Here is a 24,938-nt window from a genome sequence, read left to right on the forward strand (position 1 = left end):
ATGGAATACTCCATTAGAGTGACAGAGAAAAATCCCCGCAATTTGCGAACTTCGATTTTCGCGGTTATAGCCCAGGCAGCAATGATCTCTTAACGATTTAATGTCACTAGACTGATACTGCATGAGACAGTACAAAAAAATGTTGGAGATAATGTTTCAATACCTATATACATATTTCAAGAGAACGGCCAGATCACAATTAACACTTGCAGCAGATCAGTTAACTTAGTTGTTGTAGTTGTTGTTGTTAGTTGTTGTTGTTGTGCGTTGTTGTGTTGGTTGTGTGTGGTGTGGTGTTAGTGTGAGTTTTGGGTCAATAAATCTCGTATTTACGTTAACTTAGTGAAGTTATCACTTGCGATTTGATAAACCTATGCCTGAATACTAGTATTATTCAGGTAAGATTTTTGATATTTTATGTTATATTTAAGGCATAATCACCAGTAATAAATAAGTATCTACACCGTGTGCCTATATGTAATGACGCAAAGATAATGAAAGCCCCTTTCGGAGATAAGATTTGCAGTGTTATTTAAAAATTAATACCTATGTAAGTAGTTAAGCGCTGGTGGCCTAGCGGTAAGAGCGTGCGACTTTCAATCCGGAGGTCGCGGGTTCAAACCCCGGCTCGTACCAATGAGTTTTTCGGAATTTATGTACGAAATATCATTTGATATTTGCCAGTCGCTTTTCGGTGAAGGAAAACATCGTGAGGAAACCGGACTAATCCCAATAAGGCCTAGTTTCCCCTCTGGGTTGGAAGGTTAGATGGCAGTCGCTTTCGTAAAAACTAGTGCCTACGTCAAATCATGGGATTAGTTGTCAAGCGGACCCCAGGCTCCCATGAGCCGTGGCAAAATGCCGGGACAACGCCAGGAAGAAGAGAGACCTATGTAAGTAGTTAAACATCCACAATACAACATCTTAAATATGTGACAATTGTCAGATTGTTTTAATTCTTCAATTTTGCTTCTTTGTTATACATACCGGGTGTGGCCTGTAATATGAGCAAAACATTTAACTGTAAGCTGTACTCCTCATGCTGATCAATATTTGTTCAGCGACTTTTAAAAATAACCTGTTGTTTGATTTTTAATACACTTTAAAGTTTATCTAAGACGCAATGTATTGCGAATTTTGTTATGTTTAAGGCGTGACAAGCAACGTCAATCACAATGATATGGCGTGGCGATGGCGGCCATTGAAGATAATATTTATTTTGTATGAAAAATAGAGTCTAAATACTTCATAATTTTTAAAAGTTGTTGAACAAAAGTGTCACCGTTTGAGGAGTACAATCTATGTTTAAATTATTTGCTCGTGTTACAGGCCACACCCGGTATAACGGCGAGATACAAAGTAGAATGCCGTAAAACTAATTGTCTAAGAGCACAATTGCACGTGCAGACAAATATAGTATCTATGGATAAACAAGAAAGCAATGTCAACTGATCTAGTATAAAACTAGACGCAATAAAAACTAGCCAGCAGTTGCCAAAGGCTATATCCAGGCTATAAACAAAACCTGTCTAACTTTCGATGACTAAAACTGCCTCAAATGAAATGGATGAAAGTTCTGTTTACTTTACTCTTAAGGTTTGAAAGCTGGTATTAACATTATTGACAATGCTTTACCAATCGTTGGTAACTAGAAATATTGGTTTTATTTTATTAGACGAAGTTAAAAGCCCTTAATAAAAAAAACGGTACCTAACGGTACGGGTACCTAAGTATAACGGGTTAGCACTGATTGACTAGCACGTTATCTTTCTTTCTTTCTTTATTTCACTGTAGTCATGTGTCATGTTCATCTTTTACGCGGATTAGCAAAGTAATATTTTGGTTTTAATTAATATGGATTTCCGCAAAGTAACGCCTGATTCTATTCACTATTTAAAAGCCCTTATTTTAAAACAGCATGTCGACATCTTGTAAGTAGCATGAAACTCGTCATAAGAGGGTTTTCAGAAAATGTACCTACCGTTTACTTTTTTCGATAAACCACCAACTTTAAATATCTATAATAAGGTAAACAACGAATAAACCTATACCACAAAAGAGATAGGTACAGAAATCAATCAACATACAAAGCGCGCTCGAGCAACGCACACATAGACACCGCTCACGGACACGATATCTCGGACCAGTTGGGACCAGTGCGAGCGCGAGTGCCATCCGCTTGAGACGGACACGTCACGTCTGTGAACTTTTTTGTGCAATAATGGAGAAACAAAACAAAAAGTTATTATAACTGTATAGTGGACGGTTGTTTAAATTCAACATTAACCGGTGAATTGTTGTTTTTTAAGCTACCAGTGGTTTCAGAGAGAATGCGTATGCGAATTTATTACATTGTACATGATAATGCGAATTTATTACAGTTTAAAATATAATAATCGTGCATTTCGCCAATCTCGAAATCATCGCAAGATATTTTCTGTGGCAAATTTGTAATATAACAATGTCATTAAAAAGAAAATACCTATTTGAGTTATTAATGTTCCATTTATTTATTTTTCTTCTTATATTTATAACATGAATATAAAAGTAAAATACAAAAACACATAAAAAACAACAAAAAATAAGTATAAACACATTATAAAAAACCTAACCTAGGGTGCCGCCAGCAGCGGGGCAGGGCCCAAGCTGCCGGTGGTCAGGGCCGCAGAGAGAGGAACCGGCGGACTATCCGCGCCGTGTGCAAGATCACCGCCTTCTGCATCTGACCCTTGATCCAACCACCTAGCGAGAGTCTCTCAAGATGTCGGTCGAGACTCTTCGCTATTAGACCGTTCACTGAAACGACTATCGGGACAATGATCGTCGAATCAACAATTAATGTTATTATTAATTTATATTTCAATTCTTCCCGTTTCATCCTCAACAATAAATCAAACAACTAGATACGAGATACGATACGATGGATACGAGTGCCACTACCACGATAGTTTTTTGTGCATAAGTCATAGTTCGCAACAATCGCAACCCTAGAGCGACCGCCGAGCGTAGGTACGAAAAGTAAAGTACATACATGTGATTGACTTCTGTACTTATCTGTTTTGTGCCTATACCTACAGGATGAACACTCAAAAGGGTTAAAATCGATATTACTTGGAAGCAATTCTTAATGACACAATGATAATAAGTAGTTTAAGTAGGTATTTACCTACCTTATCGAGAAAATGCAATGAAAAATAAGAATGTAAAAGTCACAATTTTTATAAAGTGCTAGGAAAATAGAAAGTAAAGTAACTAAATAGCAAAAGCATGGCAGATTGAAGCACGCAATGCACGTGCACCTTCTACATAACCTGAGCACAAATTGAGTTGCAATATTATACTAGTTAATCAACAAGAAAACAGATTTTTTTTCCAATAAATATTATATCAGTAAGAAATCTAACTGAGGGTGGTATTCCATAATGTCCAATATCTCGGTCCAATGTCTGTGCGTCTCACCCCCTCACTAAGCCAAATGTGAGACGCAAGATACATTGGACAGGTGAAATACCCTGAGTTATCATTATATTCATTATAATCAATTTCTAAGACACGCGTGTATAGGAAATGCGAAGGAAAGTTGCAATTTGCATCACATCACATGCGTTGACAGTTAGACGTGCGGCCCGATTCGAGCAATGCTTATAAGACGTCACAGCGACACGATACCGATCTGTCAGTGTCAAAAGCAGGGACCGTTACCGGTATAACTAAAAATCAAAATATCTTATAGCTTTCACATTATTTCTTTGATATTATAGAATAGTATTTACGTAAGGATAATGAATATTGATTGCTCAGATTAGCTAAATTAAGTGCAAAAATATACATAAACAACCAAGATACCTACCGAAATTGTTTACCGGTTAATTTGTATGAAAAATTACCGGTATTCGGTCCCTGGTCACGTGTTTGGTTGAAAAATGTGGGCTATAACCGCGAAAATCAAAGTTCACAAATTGCGGGCATCTTTCTCTGTCACTCTAATTACGCGAATTTCGATTTTCGCGATAGGCCCCTCAGTATCGTATCGCTGTGACATCTGATAAGCGTTGTTCGAATCGGGTCGGTGGTTACAATGAGTTCCGAGAGATCGATCTGTCGGTCGGTGAACTTGCTATACTTTTATGAGTTTTATGTAACATATGACTATGGTTTTTTCTATGGGGCTGTCCATAAATTACGTCATCGTTTTTTAACGATTTTTACCCCCCCCCCTCTAAAATCACCCAAAAATCACTGAGCTTGAAGCATTTATCACTTGATCATCAACACACTAGTGATGCAACAAAACTTTGTAACAACTTGCTAAAGTTTTTATAAAAAAATTGTAGCAAAAAATCGGAAACGTCGGAAATGCTTCAAGCGTATAAATAAATAAATCATAAGAATTTAAAAGATAAAAAAGAATATTAATGAAGTCATTGTAATTGTAATTTAAATCGTTTTTGATACAAATAATACTACCGTCGCAAAGTTTGTACAATGTAAACGAATGCTCAAACTGAATAAACAATTGTTTTATTTTTATGAAATAATAATATAATATTTTTACTTATGAAAAGCTGTAAAACCTATTTTTAAGCTTATTTTACTTTTAACTTTTGCAAGAATAATATTGTAACATACCTATCGGAAAATAACCGACTACTTTTGTAAGCTAAATAAATGCTACCATGCGTAGTCATTAGTGTCATTACAATGAGCTCTTCCGAGATTGATCGATCGTTCGGTCGGTGCTACAGGTTTACGTAAGGCAAAACTTCTATGACTGTTTCGAAGTGCTGAAAGTGTTAGATATAATGTAGGTACTATATATGCGTATGTACATAGTGTAATATAAATGAGTATACTAGCAACCTGCCCCGGCTTCGCACGGGTTACACAGAACCTTAACTAATTACACCTAAACCTTCCTCAACAATCACTCTATTGATAGGTGAAAACCGCATGACAATCCGTTCAGTAGTTTTTGAGTTTATCGCGAACATACATACACACAAATCAGACAAATGCGGCGGGGGACTTTGTTTTATAAGGTGTAGTTGCTCAGTATAATCCCATAACCTCACTAGCAACGGGAATGCACTTATTTTTAGCCACCCTGTATATCTGCTGTTTGCAATAAGTAACAAACGACCTTAGAAATTTACCCCCTATTGAATTACGTTTTATCCCTTTCTCACAAATACATAAGCCAAAATGACAGATTAAAGACAAACGATTCATAGCAGATGCAGGACTTACCATCCATTTAACGCAGTCCAAGCACCCAGTCTGCGCAGCGGCGTGAATTGGCAGCATCCCATCTCTGGCGCGCGCGTCCAGGCGACCCCCCGCTTCTAGTACTAAGTACTTTAGCACGGCCAAGTGTCCCTCTTGTGCGGCTAAGTATACTGGTGTGACGTCATTGTCCATCGCCGTGTTGGCACTGTAAAAGAAAACGGCTGTTAATTTATAAGTTCTGCAGGATTCTACACAAACGGGATTCGGAAAGTGCATCAGATTATCAATACCAATAAGTTCACAAAAATACATGTTACCTGATGATTATCCTATCACGTCCAATGGTAGACCCTATGAGTTCATTTTTACATGGAGTAGCTGTTACGTAAAATGATTGTAGATTTTTTTTAATTTGACACATTATTTTAATGTAACATTTTAGTAATAAAAACACGGTAAACACATATTTATTTTTTAAATTAAGCACAATCAAAAGACGTTTGATTGCACTGTCATAGGAGCCATCATTCAACGCGCGAGGTATACTAATTTTTATATTCAACCTAGAGAGATAGGTAAGGAAATCTATCATGTACATGTGCATTAAAAGCAGGAACCTAGTTTCCCGTAACTTTTCTTTCCTGAGAGAGTAGAGCTATAAAATTTCCTCCTAACGGGTATGACTGACATGTCACGATACCGCTATTAAACATATCGATAGAAACTTCTTTAATACAGTAGGGTCATAATAGAAAAGTCAATAAATGTTAATACTTCATACGTATAAAACGGTACCTAAATAGTTATGCAAAGCGATTGTAAAAACCTACTTGATTAAATGAGATTATATTCTATTCTATACATCATATATATATCGTATGGGATGTTGAGTTTCCAAAACGTTCCGCTTGGCACGCTGTTCGAAATCCCATACAAAAATAGGCATAACGCAAACGCGATCGTACGTCACGCCATCGCCATATGAAATTTACACTAGCCCCCTAGCCTTCTGAACTTAAAATTTACACCAATGAATGCAAGTAAACCTGCTACTAAATTTAACAAAAGATAGTAACCTCACGATAAAGGAATGAATGAAGAAGTAGGTAAGTACTCTCATCGACCCATAGAAATAATTCACTAATTATGTAACATGAACTTCAATGGACAAATAGCCATTAAGCAAGCAAGAATTAGTTTAATTATGCTCGTGGGATAATAGGACAGTTGTTCTAATAAATGCGCCGAATATTCCATAACAAATGATCATAAGACAAGTAAAAATCTTACTACGATATATTACATTTTTACAAGCTTTTATTTACTTTCACCTGACCGTTGTATGTCTGTAATCAAATCTTGCAAGTTGAATTTGATCCGATTCCCGGTTTCCGATTGAGCTGAAATTTTGCATGCATATATAAATCGGATGACAATGCAATATTAAGGTACCATCGAGCTGATCTGATGATGGAGACAGGAGGTGGCCATAGGAACTCTGTGATGAAACAACGCAACCTGATTGTGTTAGGGGTTTTTAGAATTGTCTCGATGAGTATTAGTTGTCTGTCGTAAGAAAAGTACAGTCAGCGATAAAAGCTTGTACCAAAAATGAAATTTTTGCCAAAAACTTATTATTATTAATGTTAAGGAGTGGAGTGTAAAATATTCATGTTTCAACTTGACAGATTTACTTATATTAAATATGCGCGTCATTGTTACGCGAATATGCTTTAGTAGACGATTGGTTGTACACTCATTATCAGATATATCGGAGCGGCCAAGGTGTTCAGATATTTGTGAGCGCCTTAGCCGCTCCGATATATCTGGTGGGGACTGTACCTACGTAATACTGTATTGTTATATGGAAAGGTCAAATTCACAAGGTACATTATAGATACCATTGGAGTTCCATTTAGACTTAACAGCTTGTTATGGTTTTGATATTATTTTGATATGACCGCGATCGCTCACACTGGTTGGTGCATGCCAAACGAAGTTAAAGTGCATTTGACGTCCCCTCCCCCGCAAAAATCGGCAGACTGTTTTGTACAGAAAATGACACCATGACGTGTCCAGTTACTAAATCGGGTGACAAGCAAAAGTCACTAAGTGCCACCACAAGTTCATAGCCATAGTGAACCATATATTAGTACTAAAAAAACCGGGCAAGTGCGAGTAGGACTCGCGCACGAAGGGTTCCGTACCATAAAGCAAAAAAAAAACGGAAAAAATGCAAAAAGAAAACGGTCACCCATCCAAGTACTGACCACGCCCGACGTTGCTTAACTTTGGTCAAAAATCACGTTTGCTGTATGGGAGCCCCACTTAAATCTTTATTTTATTCTGTTTTTAGTATTTGTTGTTATAGCGGCAACAGAAATACATCATCTGTGAAAATTTCAACTGTCTAGCTATCACGGTTCGTGAGATACAGCCTGGTGACAGACAGACGGACGGACGGACGGACGGACGGACGGACGGACGGACGGACGGACGGAAGGACGGACGGACAGCGAAGTCTTAGTAATAGGGTCCCGTTTTACCCTTTGGGTACGGAACCCTAATAAAAGAAGGTCAATCTTCGTAAATTTTTTTTTTTGTAATTAATGACGAAATGCCAGCGGTCGGCAACCAGCGGCCCGCCAACCTCTCGCTTGCGGCCCGCGAGCCTCCCTGGCTATTTTGTATGTAATACTGACGAACGACAATGTCTGCTAAAGTCACAAATATTACCAAAGTGCGGCCCGCGTCATCTTCGTTAACTATTATGTGGCCCTAGGCGGCTAAAAGGTTGCCGACCGCTGCTCTAAGCATTTTAAACAAGCTTTTAAGGTGTAGGGAAATTATCATTAAACAGTCTATACAGTGAAACCTGGTTAAGTGGGACCTGGATAAGTGAGAAACCTCTATAGCTGGGACTCATGGTGCGGTCCCGACACTTTAGCACTGAATTACCTCTGTTAGTGAGAAAAAACGAACCTCTATAACTGGGATTAGTTGTTGTGATTTTATAGTCACATTTACCTCTATAATTGAGACAGAGAGTGTATTTTACCTCTTTTACTGAGACTATATTTATAAGATTACATTTTCCTAATTGTTTTTTTTAGAATTTTATACGAATTACCTCTGTATCTGAGATAATGTCAATCTATGACCTCTCTAACTTGGACTTTATTGATCTATTTCCGTATTCTTCCTAACTCTTAGTCTATCCACAAATCTCGCATTTGCTTAATTGTGTCTAAACGACTTCAAGTTTCATTTAGTTACTTTATGTAGTTAAAACTATCGAAACGAAAGCTAAAATCTTGATAAGTAACAAGAATAAACAAATTTTCATTTAATTAATTTCTAAGACTCATTGCGTCTTCCGCCCGTATCAAATTTAATTGAAAAAATCTATCTTTTGGAAAATCATTCAAAATAAATTCAAAGAAATACTTAAATAGACTTAAAAATATTTAGGGACAAGGATTATTTTACCTAAACATTTAAAGATAATTACAAAATACCTTGTTAACCACCTCTATAACTGAGATATATCCTCTATTCTCACCTCTATTAATGGGACCCTCTGTAAATGAGACAGAAATTTATTTGTACCTGGCTAACTGGGAGCCTGTGTAAGTGGAAAACCTCTTTAAGTGAGACAAATTTGCTCGTCCCTTGAGATCCCACTTATCCAGGTTTCACTGTATATACTAATATGTTTATACTCATGAGTACCCAGTTTTGGTTTCTTAACTACTAAATACTAAATACTTTACATTATTCGTACAAAGCTACATTGTACGAATAACCTCCTAACCTTCAAGCGTAATTTTAGCAATTATTTATTTTGGGTATCCGATTAGGCATTTTTATTGTTTAATTTTTCTATGGTCTGAAATAATTATCGGTGCCATAAAAGTAAAACAAAGATCTAGCGGCTAATTATCTAGATGAAAAGAGTCCAGTAAGATAACATGGTCCAAAAATTTGTTTTAAATATTCTTTGTGCAGTTTTGTGCAAAATATCAATAGGGGATATTACCGCAATGTTCTGCCGCCAGAGTGCAGCACTACCGACCCAGTAAATTCATAGACTTAACTTATACATTATGTGCCTTAAACTGTTTTTTGACAAGTTTTCACAGACAATAAAATATGACATGATGCATCAAGGCGGTTTGTTAACAAGGGCCTACCTCTTTATCGCTCGAATATGCAAGTGTAATAGAGAGATTAGATAACGAAATTTCAATTTTCTAGTTTCGCGGTAGGCCATGTGATTGACGTGACATGTGATGTGTCAATGTGGTTTGTTTACTGTATGTGCCACAAAGGTGCCACCTACGCAGAGCTTTGCCTAATATTCCCTATTGATCCTTCAATAGGTCATATAGGCCAAATTGAGAAAGTACATACATTCCTATGTATAGATAGGTATATAATATACCTTGATTGGTCATTAGAAGCAATCTATTAGAGACAGCCTTAAGCCATAGTAATTAAATCAGATTTAATTTGTATTGCAGTGCCCTACAGGATGCCTACAGAGTTTCATAGTCATAGCTGAACAAATAAAATGTAATAGGCAGTCTGTATGTCTGATGTTCACTGTAAATCATGAGTAATATCATCACTTACATAATAAATCAGATATGTAGCTACACACTAACCATAAAATGAACTACATGGGTGTGAATTCCCTCATTATAAGCAAATTATACGGCACTTTTCTTCCGCGCGTCAATATCTACATCAAAATCTATAATACCGCGACTAAATCTTGATTCCTGTGTAACCGCGACAATACAGTCAAACTGTCAATCTAATTTAAATCCTCCTACCTAAAGAATAGGGTCGATATTTGAAATAGTTTATCTCAGGTACAAAGTACCTATCGATGGATCACGTTTCACTTTTCCTCACACAGAAGTGTAACGGCGGGGTCACAAGTATTATCCAACGGATACAAGTGTCTTTCGTTATGTAATGTAACCGCTGTTTTATTTGTTTGTGACATGGATTAGAGATTTTGATTCTTTTTGATGTTTTGGTTATTGTTTAAAATGACATTCGCTAGTGAAATATAAATTTTATGTAAGTAACTAATATTGTTTTCATCACACTCGCTCATTAAACGTGGATTGCACGCAGGTTTAGCGGGAGTTATAGAAAAAGCGTTCTCCCTAGGGAGTTATGAAGTTTCTAGTACCATAATTAACAGTTTTTTGTCTTTATACTTAATTTTTGTATCGCAAGTGTGATGAAAAACATTGTGTGTAACTCAGGGCGTAATAATATTTCAAACTCGAGTCTATAAATGGCTCCAGCAAGCCGTCGCGATTTAACTTACTCTCGTTTGCAATATTCAACTTACGCCCGATGTTGCACAATGTACTATTCCTGTAGTCAAAGATTGACATAAATTCACGTTTGACAATTCAGTTATCGCCAGCGCCATCTTTTTCAGCCATCAAACTAGGAAGCCCGATATTTTACTAGTTTTTAGGGATCAGGGGCCGTTTTTTTAATCGACTACTCGATTTCGTGTATTTCGTTAAATAATATCTCCAATACAAGGCACTTAAATTCTACTAATAGAATTGAAATCAAGTGGTTAATTTAATACCACTAGATTCCAAATTTCGATCGCTCGTATTTCAAAAATTAGCGTTTCGTATTTCAAAAATTATTCGTTTTCCACCGACTTTCGAATGACGAAATCGAGCGATCGAAATTCAAAAGTCGGCACCCAGATACCGGTGTTTTTTTGTATGGGAACGAAACCGTTATTTTTTCGTTCTTTGTTAATTACTTCTATTCTAATTGAGCAATCTAATAATACGAAGTCGTTACCTAAAGACAAAACTTAGTCCTACATTTGGAGTTATTTCATAGTTTTTGTGAAAAAAAAAAACCGGTTCTGATCCCTGGTTACACACACATCTTATTAATATAATCAATTGATCTTAAAAAAAAGTAAGTACCTACTTAAATCTTTTTTGCAACTTTAGAAATACTCCAATAATTGTTTTCAGGACTACCTATAAATTTCTCATTCGATCAAATTTTCTATTATTGTTATTATTTGTACATTTTAATCTATACCTGAGTTAAACTTAGGTACATAATTTTCAACGAAGGTTTATATTTTCCCAGCGTTTTCGTCTCGAGTTTGCTATGTTTTATATTTTATTGACATTAGTGCTGGTATATTTAAAGATTGTATAAAGTTACGTTTGTCGCAGTATTTTAAATATGTATATTTACAAATAACGATAGAGCTTAATAATTGACAATGCACAATAGGATATTTGTGTATTTGTTAAGTACTTAGTGAAATTGTTCTTGAACAAAGCTTCATCATATAATTACATCCTCTAAAGTTAACAAATAAGTTTCCGTCTTTCACCGACTCCTCCAAACGTTTTAGATATCTTTGGAAAGACATTCGAAAGAAGATTTATTAATTCGTTTATCAATACAATAGGGCTAGTCTTGCAACTAAACTTTATTAAAATTTACAACCTTAACAAATGTATGTTTTTTTGTAATTAAAATAGTTATTTACGATACAAGTGCGTAAAAGAGAAAATTCGAAACGAGTGGCGATAAATTAAAACAAGACCGAAGGGAGTGTTTTAAATCGACACGAGTTGCGATTTATCTGTTCGCACGTGTATCGTACAACGTTTTACAGTACATATGGCCCTTTAAACTTTTGACATCGCACGAAAAATGCTATTTTACGCACTAGTGCGGAAAAATAGGACCATATGTACTGTAATAACTTTTTTAGATTAACACCCTTACCGTTCCCTCCCGCTGTAAGTCCCCGCCTTCATTTTTACATATCGTTTATTTTTCTTCTTCTTCCCAAACAGCTTACTAGTCACCCTATTATACGGCTGATTATTATTTAACGTCATCTCCAATCACATAAAAAAACCGTTAAATTTAGAATAACCGTTATTAAATACACGCCACCAACACAACGCGTTTAAAAAGAAAACTTTTTCGAATTTCGAATATCGAACGCCGCAGTCAAGCGCGGCGGGCAACGGCAAAGGCCTTACTGAGCTTAAGGCCTTTGTCGCATTTTCTCGCGAAAATGGCGAAAGTGCTTGTAACTCTTGTAAGCGTTCCCATATGTAAGTTTAATGACATAAGTTGATTGTCTTTGGGTTTGTTGATCTGTGTTGGTTCGATTGAAATGAAATTGTGTTATTTATAGAGTTATTGATATGTTTTAGAGGAAGTAAACGCAGGAAAAGAAACCCGCTGAGAATAGGTGTGATAAAATTTTTAGAAATCACTAATTAACAAGATTGTTAACAAGATTGTTAATTAGTAATTCTGTAGTATAAGTTATATGTATGTTTAGTTATTGGTGAGTAATAAAGAATATTTGTATTGTATAGTACCTACCTGTTGTATTGTATTATAAGTAGGTATCGCAGCTACATCCGATTTCATCGTTGTATTAATTTAAGGACGAAAAAGCCTATATAATTTTCACTAATGTATATTAAATAAATAAGGTAGACTAAGATAAGGGGACTGAATATAGTCTTCAAAACTTTTATTTCAATAAAATATAGGGCCCTAAGTCCCAGAAGCTTTAATAGTTTTTTTTTTTAATTAGGAAACTTATCATTTTTTATAAAACATCAAATAAATTTTTAGTGTAAAGCCTTTTCAGATAGTAAAATATTTAATATTCTTTATATTATAGGTTGTATGTACTGTTCAATGTTCATATTAATATCCGGCTCGAAGGACAGAATTGTTCTCCTAGTTTCACATTTTTTTTCTATCCGAACACTGACTTACGTAATAACTAGTAACAAAAACTATCCTAGATATAGTATTCTTTCTCTCACACCACCTCAGCTATCACGTCTTGTCATGTCATGGTATGACATGGCTGTTATGTTACGGATGGTGTATGTGAGGTAATAAAGTCAAATTACACATAGCGTAAATTACTGTTACAAGTAGGTAGGTACTTACTGTCATTCATTTTAAATACTTTAAAATAGTGCAGGGATTTAGTTAAAGGTAATGACGACTCAAAAACATGTAGCTAATTAAAATCTTTCGTGAAAATGTTAAAAAATATTTTTCCTCATGTTTTAACATTTTCTAAGAAAACTTTCAAAACGGCAAAAAAAATGCAGTCTATGTTTTGTTTACCTATGGTCTCATAACTTTGGATTCGGATCAATTAAAGTTAGCATTTGCATTGTGCATTTTCTTTTCACGTAGGCATATGATCACCTACGATGCCAGATAACACATTGGGGGCAAAATATATGTTTTTTTTTCGAAAGAAATGTAAGTAGATAAACCGTCCTCAGGTCAATAGATGAATGATATATGATGTTACAAAGGTTCCTGCATTGGACTACGAAGGGCTGAGTCGTAAGGACAGTCGACGTCAAAGATATGTTTACACTTTTGCACCTTGTTCCTTTGTAATAAGGCGAAAAGTGTAAACTATCTTTGACGTTGACTGTAGGTATACTAGGTACGTAAGTTATTTGCAACAATTTCTACAAGTTCGCATGCACGCATGCTAGAAATTGACCTATCAAGGTCGCAATTGTTCGATTAGAGAAACGCGCCGTGAATGTATCAGTAGTGGCGTTTTTGCCGCCATTTTCCCAGCGTTTCTACTCGTCAACAGATGGCGCCACAAAAACTTGCTCTTGTATTGTTTAAAGTGCAGTAAAAATGGTAGGTCATCAATGGGTGATACAATTTATTGCTATCCGGATGTCTGATTTAGTTTATTTCTGCATTTACGTTTGTTTGGCAAAAACATATTATAGTTGGTCTAACCGGCACGTATGGAGATCCAAGGGGGAGGCCTATGTTCAGCAGTGGACGTCTTATGGCTGAGATGATGATGATGATGATGAAGCAAATCTTGTCATTAGAAAAGGCACGAAATTGGCACGTTCAGAGGACCATATGGTGAAGCTTGCCCTAAAACTCTGCTCAGGCAGACCACCTACCACCTGGTGGACGACGGTTGAAAAAGACCTAAAAGAAGCTCATTTAAAGACCGCGCTAGATGGAAATTGAGGACAAGGAAGGCCGACCCCAAGTAAATGGGAACAGGTCTAGCGGGAAGAAGAAGAAGAAGAAAAATAAATTTGCCGCCTTTGTCTACTGACAAAATTTGCAGCTATTAAAATTTAAATATAAACAAACTTTTTTTATTACATGCAGTAAAGAGTTAACTGTCCATAGGTGGACCTTATGCCTTTTGTAATAAGGTTTACGAACTGTCGGTTAGCTGTGTGGGCGATGGAACACCAACAATTACAAAACAAACCCGGTCACTGCCCGTTAACGTTTTTTCACACAACGAGTTACGACTCCAACACTTTCCCTAATTGCTTATACATGGCAATTTGCGTATGGACACGTGTTATTCTTACTGACTGCGCTTAACGAGGATAATGCCGTTGCAATTTCGACCGTAGGTTGAACTAATAAGCTGAAATAAATGTCATATACTAAGAAAAAGTGACCAAGGCCTCCAGTGCCCCAGGCTGGAATCGAACCAGCGTCCTCTGCTATCGCGGCAGATGCCTGAACCACTCGGCCACCGGATCACAGAGACATTAGTCAAATTTTTCCAAGTATATGCACTTTTTACTGAAGGCTTGTGGCGCCCCCTAGCCATCTCTAAGGCACTAAGGTAAGGAACTAATAAGGTTAACTTTTAAACCTGTTTAAGCACTGATCAGTGCGGACGAAATTAAATTAAACCTATTGTATTAAACTTTGGATTTAGATTCGTGCGCACTGTTCAGTGCCATTCAGTGCTTAGACATACAACGGGTTAATTCGTTCATGAAGAAATCGAAATAATAGTATAACAATATCGAAACATTTTAAACTAAGGTTATGATTATGATTTACCTACAGTAAGCTGCAGAGATGACTGACCCCCCCTCCCCCCCTACAAACATGTTTCTATGCTCGTCGTCTCGTTTTGTAACTTATTAGGCTCTTGAATTTTAAGAACCCTTATTATGTACCTGTTGCACACAATACTATTCAATGTACCTACCTAACACACCTATAACAGTTTTGAATAATTCACAATTGTTTTCACTAGACTTATATGGACCGGGATTATGGACCGTGATTACCTTTTGTATTGTTCTCAAGCCTCCGATATTTCGACGCAGTTACATGCGTTTTGTTCACGGGAGACTGAAGATAGCTGATGGGTGTCAAAGTTGTGTAGACCGCGTGAAAGGTAATCACGGTCCATATCCCGGTCGATATAAGTCTAAGCGGCACTTGCACCATCCCACTAACCCGAAGTTAACCGGTTAAACCAAGGGCCCAACCTTTTCTGTTCTCTTTCAAGGCGCAGCAACTAGTATCATTTCTCTCTCCTCGCTCTTTTAAAAATGCCGTTTGTCAAAAAAGGACAACCATAACAGTTGACAAGGTGGACTTCAAATCAAGTGTTGCCTTTCTTGATGCGCCCAGGCTGTGTATGTGTGCGTAAAAGCGTATATGTGTGCTTTCATTGTGCTCTTTTAGGGATGTGAAAAGTCGATTTTAATCATGTTATATATCGATAAACGCTACACAGCGGAACGAAATAGCGATTAATTGAAGCTTCAATATCTTCGTTAAACATAAACATAATTGAAATGCTAATGGATAATGAATATATTATAATATAATAATATAATTCAATTATTGCGGAACACCTATTTTAGGAGGTATTTATGTATTTTAATTAAATATCTGAACTTTGCCTTGGTTCCCTGCTGGGGCGTGACTATAAAATTGTGATCTGATAACCACAATAAAGAATAAAAGCGTTTTTGGTCATTTTAGGTATCGTTAAGCCTTTGAAGTTAAATTAAAATTGCAAGAAATGTCGATAGTTTATCGATATGACTTTATCGACATGGCTACAGCAACGTGGGCCGCATTGTTAATCGTACACTAAACAAAAGTGGCAACAGTGACAGCTCGCTGAGACTACGTCTTTATATATTATAAGTCTATGGGTTAAACCGTTAACCCAGTGTCAAATTGTACTGGTAACCATGGTAACTCCAGGTTTAACTGGTTAACCCCGGGTTAGTGTATGGTGCAAGTGGCTGGCCTATGTTATTATTAACGGATAATCCCAGTCGTAAATTCAGTTAAATCATACTTTCTCTGTATTGCGGTGGTCACGGCTGATCGAAACCAATAAACTCGGGCGTAATATGCGGGCTCGGATTTTCACTTCATTTTACTGTGACAGGTAGAGGAAATAACATCTATTTGACATGTGCAAAAGCTAAAATATTTAGAAATAGAAAATATTTATTTGGCGTATATGAATGTAATATTTACAGATACGAGTATGCCAAATAAGATGCCGCTCAGGACTGTGTCATAGACCTATTATGGCTATTATTATGAAAATGAAAATTTATTTATTTATTACTATTCGGAGATCCAACAGCTGTTAACATGTTAATAGATTTTATAAATGTGATACAAAAAGCCAATTGTAAAAACAGATTAAGAAAAACAATTGGTGGTTAGCACTATTGCACTACACATACGTTTCAACGCCAAAGGCAGAGTAAATAATTTTGAATTCGTATTACTAAAGAAGATTCAAAAGAAATAAAGCAAAAACACAGCACACAAATTCCAATAAGCCATGCTCATTTATTCGTAAGTTTATTAATTAGACATTTACTAGCACGTATCAAAAAACGTTATTAAATAGGTTACAGGGGTTACAGGTCATTAGTATTACACTAGGTACATCAAATATACATATGTAGTGTAATAATAACAATTAATACAGCTGCACTTTACATCCGAATATCACCTAGGATCAACTCTTACTGATTTAAATATATATTTTATGTTATTGATTTTCATTTTATTCGTTTATAATTAAAGTTCATTCCCCTCACTAATTAAATAAAATTAAATCAACATGGCCCATTGGCTGTGGTTTCAGAACGGAACGCGGGCACCGTTGCGTCGTATCGTGCTACCATCCCCCAGTTCATTGCGTACATTAATATGGATGAGCCTGGTAAATGGACCAGCCAGTGTTGCCAACCTAACTGGACTTGTATCTTGTAACAAGGCAGTGATGATCGGCAATATATAATAGGGGATATTACTGCAATGTTCTGCCGCCAGAATGCAGCACTCCGACTTTAGTAAATTCATAGACTAACTTATACGTACTGTGCCTTAAAGTGTTTATTGACAAGTTTTCACAGACAATAAAATATGACATTGATGCACCTACCGGTAAACGCGAAAATCGAAATTTAGTTATCTGCCTCTTTATCGCTCAAATATGCAAGAGTAATAGAGAGATTTGATAACGAAATTTCGATTTTCTTGTATGTCTTTTTTTTGTGTGTCTTTCGCGGTAGGCCATGTGATTGACATGACGTGTGATGTGTCAATGTGGTTTGTTTACTGTATGTGCCACAAAGGTGCCATCTACGCAGAGCTTTGCCTAATGTTCCCTACTGGTGAAGCAAATCTAGTCAGTAGAAAAGGGCGGCAAATTTAATTAGGCGCGAAGGGTTATCGTCCCATTGAAAAATTGAATTTGGCGCCTTTTTCTACTGACAAGATTTGCTTGACCAACTTTTCGCGAATGTTCAATGTTGGCTGGACTTGTAAGAGCGTTTTTACACTGTCCGATCTGATATGGATGCGGGATATCGTTTTGAGAAAAAACAGCTGCTAGAAAATGCTATATGGCATCAAGTGCTTCTATTTTTAGATTAACGCTTTCTTTAGAACAACAAATAATAATGAAACATAAAAAAGTACAAAAAGGCTCTTTTTACTTTTTGCTTTTTCTAGTCGTATGAAAACTCATAGGAAGATCGCCTATGAGGTGGACTGACCAGATAAAGGCGGCAGTAAATGGCTCATCATCACTACATGAATGCACGAGGAAGGCGGCTATCAGAGAAGAGTGGCGACGTGTTGTGAAGCTTGCCACCAACACCTGAAGTGATGACCACGACCACCCTGTCAAGAGTGATACCTACGAAGAAGAAGAAGTCGTATCCGACATCCAATATGGGATCGGACAATGTGAAAACGGTCTAAGTCTTGTAAGTTGTAACAATGGGGTGGTGGTTGTGATCAGATATCGTTGTTTTGCGAATGTTCAATGTTGGACGCCAAAATGATACAATAAAATTATAAATTATAGGAATGTAGTGAGGTTGACTACGACACTTTCCAATTCAAATTGGGACGAATTACTATGTGTTACATCGGCCAACACGTCGATTTGTGCAAAATATCGGTTTTCGGATATTCATAGAAAATAATTTATTTATTAATTATTACTTAAGTTCAGTTACTTTATTAAACAACTTAATGGTTTATGCAAATTATTATTTTTCAGAGTGACAAGACAAATTTACAAAACTCAACAACATCATCCGCATCACTACGTAAATTCCAAACCAGCATTGATAATCCTTAGGCATGCATTTTTCACTAAACCCAAACAAGCCCATACCCAGCAATTGAAAGTTACGTGGTTTCACCAGCCATCATTAAAATAATAGCCTAATCGCAAGCACGAGTTACGATGGCTAGATAAACACCGTGGCATCAAAAATGCGGCCGGTTGCTACACTCGCTTAATTTAAAATAATTAAAGCTTGTATTACAGATGTACGAGTAAGGCATAATTATTTTCCATCGTATTTTCACAGAAACGTACCAACGTGTCTTGCTATTTCAGTCAGTCTCCGTATAGTACAGTCATTATATCCAAAAAACCGACCCTACCCGTGAATAATTAGTTCTTGGATTTTTTTTTCGTAGGTCCCTCGGGGGGGTCACTGAGAGTGTAAATTCAAAAAGTAGGCTTAATCAGGCTCCTGCGTATATTCGAAAAATGGTTTTTTTCCAAAAAAAACGGTTTTTCTTCAATAACCGGGCCATTTTTGATTTTACAGTAAAACCGTAAGGACAAAAATTGTAGGAAATTTGATTCTCTACAAGTTAGTCCAGTCATTATATCCAAAAAACCGACCCTTCCCGTGAATAATCAGTTCTTGGATTTTTTTTTCGTACGTCCCTCGGGGGAATCACTGGGAGTGTAAATTCAAAAAGTAGACTGAATCAGGGTCCTGTGTATATTCGAAAAACGGTTTTTCTTGAATAACTCGGTCATTTTTGATTTTACAGTAAAACCGTGAAATTTGAAAGAAGAAGAAAAACCGTTTTTTTGGAAAAAAAACCATTTTTTGAATATACGCAGGAGCCTGATTAAGCCTACTTTTTGAATTTACACTCCCAGTGACCCACCCGAGGGACTTACGAAAAAAAAATCCAAGAACTAATTATTCACGGGTCAAAATCTATAATGACTGTACTAGTACAAAAAGAAATGACGTTGACTGAAGTAGCATGACAAATACGAGCGTTTTCGAGGAAACACTATGGAAAACAATTATGCACTACATCTGTACTACTGGTTTCCTTCTGTTATGACATGATAGAATATATGAGTGAATTTTGCTTGCAGGATGCTTGGCGGAGCTAAAAGATCCAATTTAAATTCCCAGTAATATTTCATAGTAATATAAATATGATGGCTCTCCAGCGCATATAGTTACCTAAACTATCTGGGAGACCGAACTTTGTTCGGAAAACATATAAAAACTCAAAAATGCACGTTTTCTTAGAGATGAAACCTAGCTAGATCGATTTATCGCCCCGAAAACTCACATACCTATAGCAAATTTCATCGAAATCGTTAAAGCCGTTTTATATAAAAATAATATATATATAAATATATAATGATATATAAATACAAGAATAGCTCGTTTAAAGGTATAATAAGATTTAGTAATATTTGGATGATAATTATGTAAAGAATATATAAGGTTGCCGATGAGGTTGATTTAAAATTAAAGATAGCGCCTTATTGACAACCAACAATAAGTACCCTTTTGGTTGAGAATGGCACATAAGAGTATACAGGGTGTGTCTGACCATGGGGCTTTAAATCCAAGGCTCGATTCTACTCGCTAAACTGAGCTACTTTTATTATGGCACCAACCCCGTAATCCGGATTTTTTTTTACTTTTTCATACATTTTGGCCGATCAGATGTTGACGTTTTCTATGGAAAAGCCAAAAAAAATCCCCGATTTTAGGGTTGGCCCCATAGTAAAAGTAGCTCAGTTTAGCGAGTAAAATCAAGCCCTGGATTTAAAGCCCCATGGTCAGACACACCATGTAAATAAACTTTTTTATCCCTGAAAAATCATACCTGAGCAAACTGGCTGGAATAGTCTTGGAGTACTTGAGCCGCGCAGAGACCGACCGATTCGGCCGCGAAGGTCGCGGACACGTCGCCATTTTCTTTTTCAATGTTCCAAATTCAAAACATCACATGAACACGCAACACTGAGCTATATAACGTTCGATTTACAGTTCAAATTCCAGTGCTCCACGAATCGTAGATGCTCTACGATTTCCTTGAGATAAAAGTTAGGTTATTTTCTGCCTACCATTGCCTTTCAAATGCGAGTTTATTAATTTTAAAAATTAAGCTTACAATAAGGTATTTATACCTACATCATTTGTAAAATGTAAATACATAACATGTAACATAACATGACATTCGACGTAGCATGGTAGATTTAATTAGCAAAACTAAACAATATTTTTTTTTATACAGAATATATTTTACTCTCTCTTCATAGTATTTTATCATGAAAACTTGTCATTAGAGCCAGGTTGTCGTAAGTTATCACTATTTATCATGAAACCAAAGCAGAAAGAACAAATTAATAAATACTGTATATAATACTCGCGCTCTCTAGATGTCCCGATTGACAATTTATCAAGCACACATACTGGTGCCTTTAAGGAAACTTTCCAACATTGCGAAATGTTTCGGAAATTTAACGTAGGAAAAATTCGGAAAGTTTCTTACATTTTTGTATGAGAATTGAAACTTTCCCGTTTTAAATTTAAATTTCTCATATTTCCTAGTGAAAGTTTCATGAAATATCCGAGAATTTATAGAATTTTATGGAAACTTTCCGCAACTAGCACATCTGTAAGCACACACCTATCGTAACACTGTCACGAACAAAACAAACACTGTAGAAAAACAACTAATTTTGTTCACAATTCTGTCACTGGCGTATATCCACACCTATCCCATAGATACGGCTGTCTGCCGTCAGTGAAAACAGTAATTTTCCGGCTCTCTAATAAGTTCGATTGACAGTTTATCCGCCTGACTGACCTACAAATATGAGTAAAAGTCGCATATCGCAAAGCCGTAGCTATATTTTAAAGAAAATCAGACATAATTGTTACAGTTTATCACCAAAACAACACTGTACTAAAAACAACAAAAGTTGCTCACAATTTTGTCACTAGTCACTAACCACCAACACACAACAATACGTGACAGTCCTTTAGACGTGTCTGTCAGTGAAAACAGTCATTTTCGCGCTCTCTAAATGTCCCGATTGACAGTTTATCCGGCTGACCGACGGATTAGGAATATCTGGCAGCCAATAGCGCGCGACATTTTATCACGCTTGCGCGGAATTCTCATCATTTCGATTTGGTTTAGTGGGATGCGCAGTTAAGTTTTTGTACAGTGAAAATGTTTTGAAATTTACGGTAGAAGATAATCAATTGATTGTTCTTTTGTGTTTATCGATGATTTCACTGTATTCATGTCCTCGCACATTTTATTTACCTATAAATCTAGTCTATCAAACTATTATCACACTTTAATGCTTAATTTCCATTTTATTTCATAGGATAATATTGATAACGCACAAGTTTTTTAGGGTTCCGTACCCAAAGGGAAAAACGGGACCCTATTACTAAGACTTCGCTGTCCGTCCGTCCGTCCGTCTGTCCGTCTGTCCGTCTGTCTGTCACCAGGCTGTATCTCACGAACCGTGATAGCTAGACAGTTGAAATTTTCACAGATGATGTATTTCTGTTGCCGCTATAACAACAATTACTAAAAACAGAATAAAATAAAGATTTAAATGGGGCTCCCATACAACAAACGTGATATTTGACCAAAGTTAAGCAACGTCGGGAGTGGTCAGTACTTGGATGGGTGACCGTTCTTTTTTTGCTTTTTATTTTTGCATTATGGTACGGAACCCTTCGTGCGCGAGTCCGACTCGCACTTGCCCGGTTTTTACAAAATGCTTTATAGAGAATTTGCAGTTACCAAACTTCCTAGGTAGGTACGTTGCTATCAGAGATGCTGCGGATAAATATTTCGTTCTAGATTCTATTTTATATCGGGCCTAGGTTTTCCTATAGTAGTATAGTCAGTCAAGAAAGTGGTCTACCACTTTTTGACTCTATAATCTGATTGATAGAGTTGAAAAGTGGCAGACCACTTTCTTGGCTGACCGTACCTGAATGTTTGCATCCTCAAATCGTGGCGCAACTCTTACTTGGCATGTTATATGAAACATAGAATAATTCGCAAATATATAACATTTTTGTTAGTTTAATAGAAATCTTATGCAAAACAGAGCATCAGCGTTACTTCACTTTACTTTCCTTGAAATTCGAGAGTGAACGCGTAGGTAAATATGTAAATTCGAGAGATCCAAATTAAATTAATTGTTTTTTTGTTTCACTTTCGTTATAAATTCCTAATCTTTATGGTGGTTAAAATCTTTATCTAACGCTGGTCAGTTGGTTTAATTGTTATGTGTAACTTAATTATGCTATGAGCAAAGAATAGACATATGTCCTAAGTCTTAGTAACTATGTATCAAGTAGGTAATAGGTAGGTACACTTATAGAATCTCTTTTTTAAGAGTTTGTTACATGGGTCCTTCAGACAAAAGTTACACTTTTCATGAATCTTCTTTTTTATGAATACTAAAACGAAAACTTAGCTTGATTGGTCCAATTGTTCCAAATGATCTTGTATTTTAGTACAAATTGACAACTGTCAACATATAAATTAATGTAGTTATGTAATTTTCCATTGAGTTACGAAAACCCCATACGTTTTTTATTAATATCTGAGAAACAAAATAAAAATAGGCCCATAATTGTTATTGGAATGAAGAACCTAATCTCTTATTTTGAAATTCCGACGCTCATGGTGGGCAGTTCAAAAAGGCTAATATGTAATCGAAAATAATAGGTCAACAACAATAAGTTATTGTTTTGATTTTAAAGTGCCCTTTTTGTCACGGATCTATCGATATTATTAATGTTACAAAGGGCATTGTTAACCTATGTCAAGGTTATATAAGTATAGTACTATATATTGTTATTAAATAGTAAATGTACAGGAATGGCGGCCCTTTACCTTGCCCTTATTTACTAGTAGCCAATCCCTACTATCATTATGAATGCGAATTTTAGGTACTCTGTCTGTCTGTTATCTCTTCACGCCTAAAACACTGAACTAAATTAGATTAAATTTAGTATGAATATAATTATATAGAAGCTATGGTTATCTGATTTGACTGATTAATTTGTCTTTATTTCTATTGTATAGTTGCATTATATCGTTCTAATTCTTTCCAATTTTTAGTGTATTTTCCCCTTTCCTGTTTGTGTAATATATGTATGTTTATCCTATAAATTTTGTATGTATTTATATCCTTTATCTTTCTGGTACCTTGTTGTACATTTTGCTGCATTTGTCACCCTCTTTTCACTCTCTCCTCTCATCTACTCAAAGGTTAACTGGAAGAGATCCCTCAAAGGGATAAGTTCGCCTTTGTACTTCTTGCTAATTGTATGTTATTTTTAATATGTCTTTTTGTACAATAAAGAGTTTACTACTACTACTACTATTATATAAAATTTAAGGCAAGGGGAAATAGAGTAGTTTTTAGGGTTCCGTACCCAAAGGGTAAAACGGGACCCTATTACTAAGACTTCGCTGTCCGTCCGTCCGTCCGTCCGTCTGTCCGTCCGTCCGTCCGTCCGTCCGTCCGTCCGTCTGTCACCAGGCTGTATCTCACGAATCGTGATAGCTAGACAGTTGAAATTTTCACAGATGAAGTAATTTCTGTTGCCGCTATAGCAACAAATACTAAAAACAGAATAAAATATAGATTTAAATGGGGCTCCCATACAACAAACGTGATTTTTGACCAAAGTTAAGCAACGTCGGGAGTGGTCAGTACTTGGATGGGTGACCGTTTTTTTTTTGCTTTTTTTGTTTTTTTTTTTATTAATCATCATCATCCACGGAAATGAAGTCGCAAGAAAAAGCATTAAATAAATGAATAAGTTTTCATTTCATGCGGTTTTCACCTATCAAGTTGTGAAGACTGGTAGATTAAATTAAGTATTTCACACATATAGGCCTAGCACATGATTGGCCCGACAGTATCTCGCGGCGAGATAGACTACCCATCAAAATATTCACAAGAGACGACACTACTAGATCCATTCTAGATACGTTATAGTTTAGATATCAACTAGTTCTCTTTTGCAGCGCAATTCGGGCAACCAATGTCACTTTTACGTTAGATAGCGTAAGATATCTATTAGATGTGAATTGGATCTCTAAGTCATATCCTGAGGAAATCGTTCAAGAGTATCACCAGAATCCAAATTTGACAGGTTAGATCTTAAAAATATCGATCGTTATCGTATCTTGGCTTAGAAGATATAACCAATGGAGACGCCATGTCTAAA

The 24,938-nt window shown here is 36.2% G+C and overlaps 1 protein-coding gene across 1 annotated transcript in view; it reads right to left on the reverse strand.

Moving 5' to 3' along the window:
* The window catches only part of LOC134672990 (espin), a 109,703-nt gene that overhangs the window by 44,892 nt on the left and 39,873 nt on the right, over nucleotides 1-24,938 (reverse strand). The window contains exon 3 of the mRNA XM_063530949.1: nucleotides 5,248-5,431. Within this exon, the coding sequence (XP_063387019.1) occupies nucleotides 5,248-5,431 (184 nt within the window). The remainder of the gene's footprint in view (nucleotides 1-5,247; nucleotides 5,432-24,938) is intronic.

Source organism: Cydia fagiglandana, chromosome 17, assembly GCF_963556715.1.
Source record: "Cydia fagiglandana chromosome 17, ilCydFagi1.1, whole genome shotgun sequence".
In the NCBI taxonomy this organism is placed as follows: Eukaryota; Metazoa; Arthropoda; class Insecta; order Lepidoptera; family Tortricidae; genus Cydia; species Cydia fagiglandana.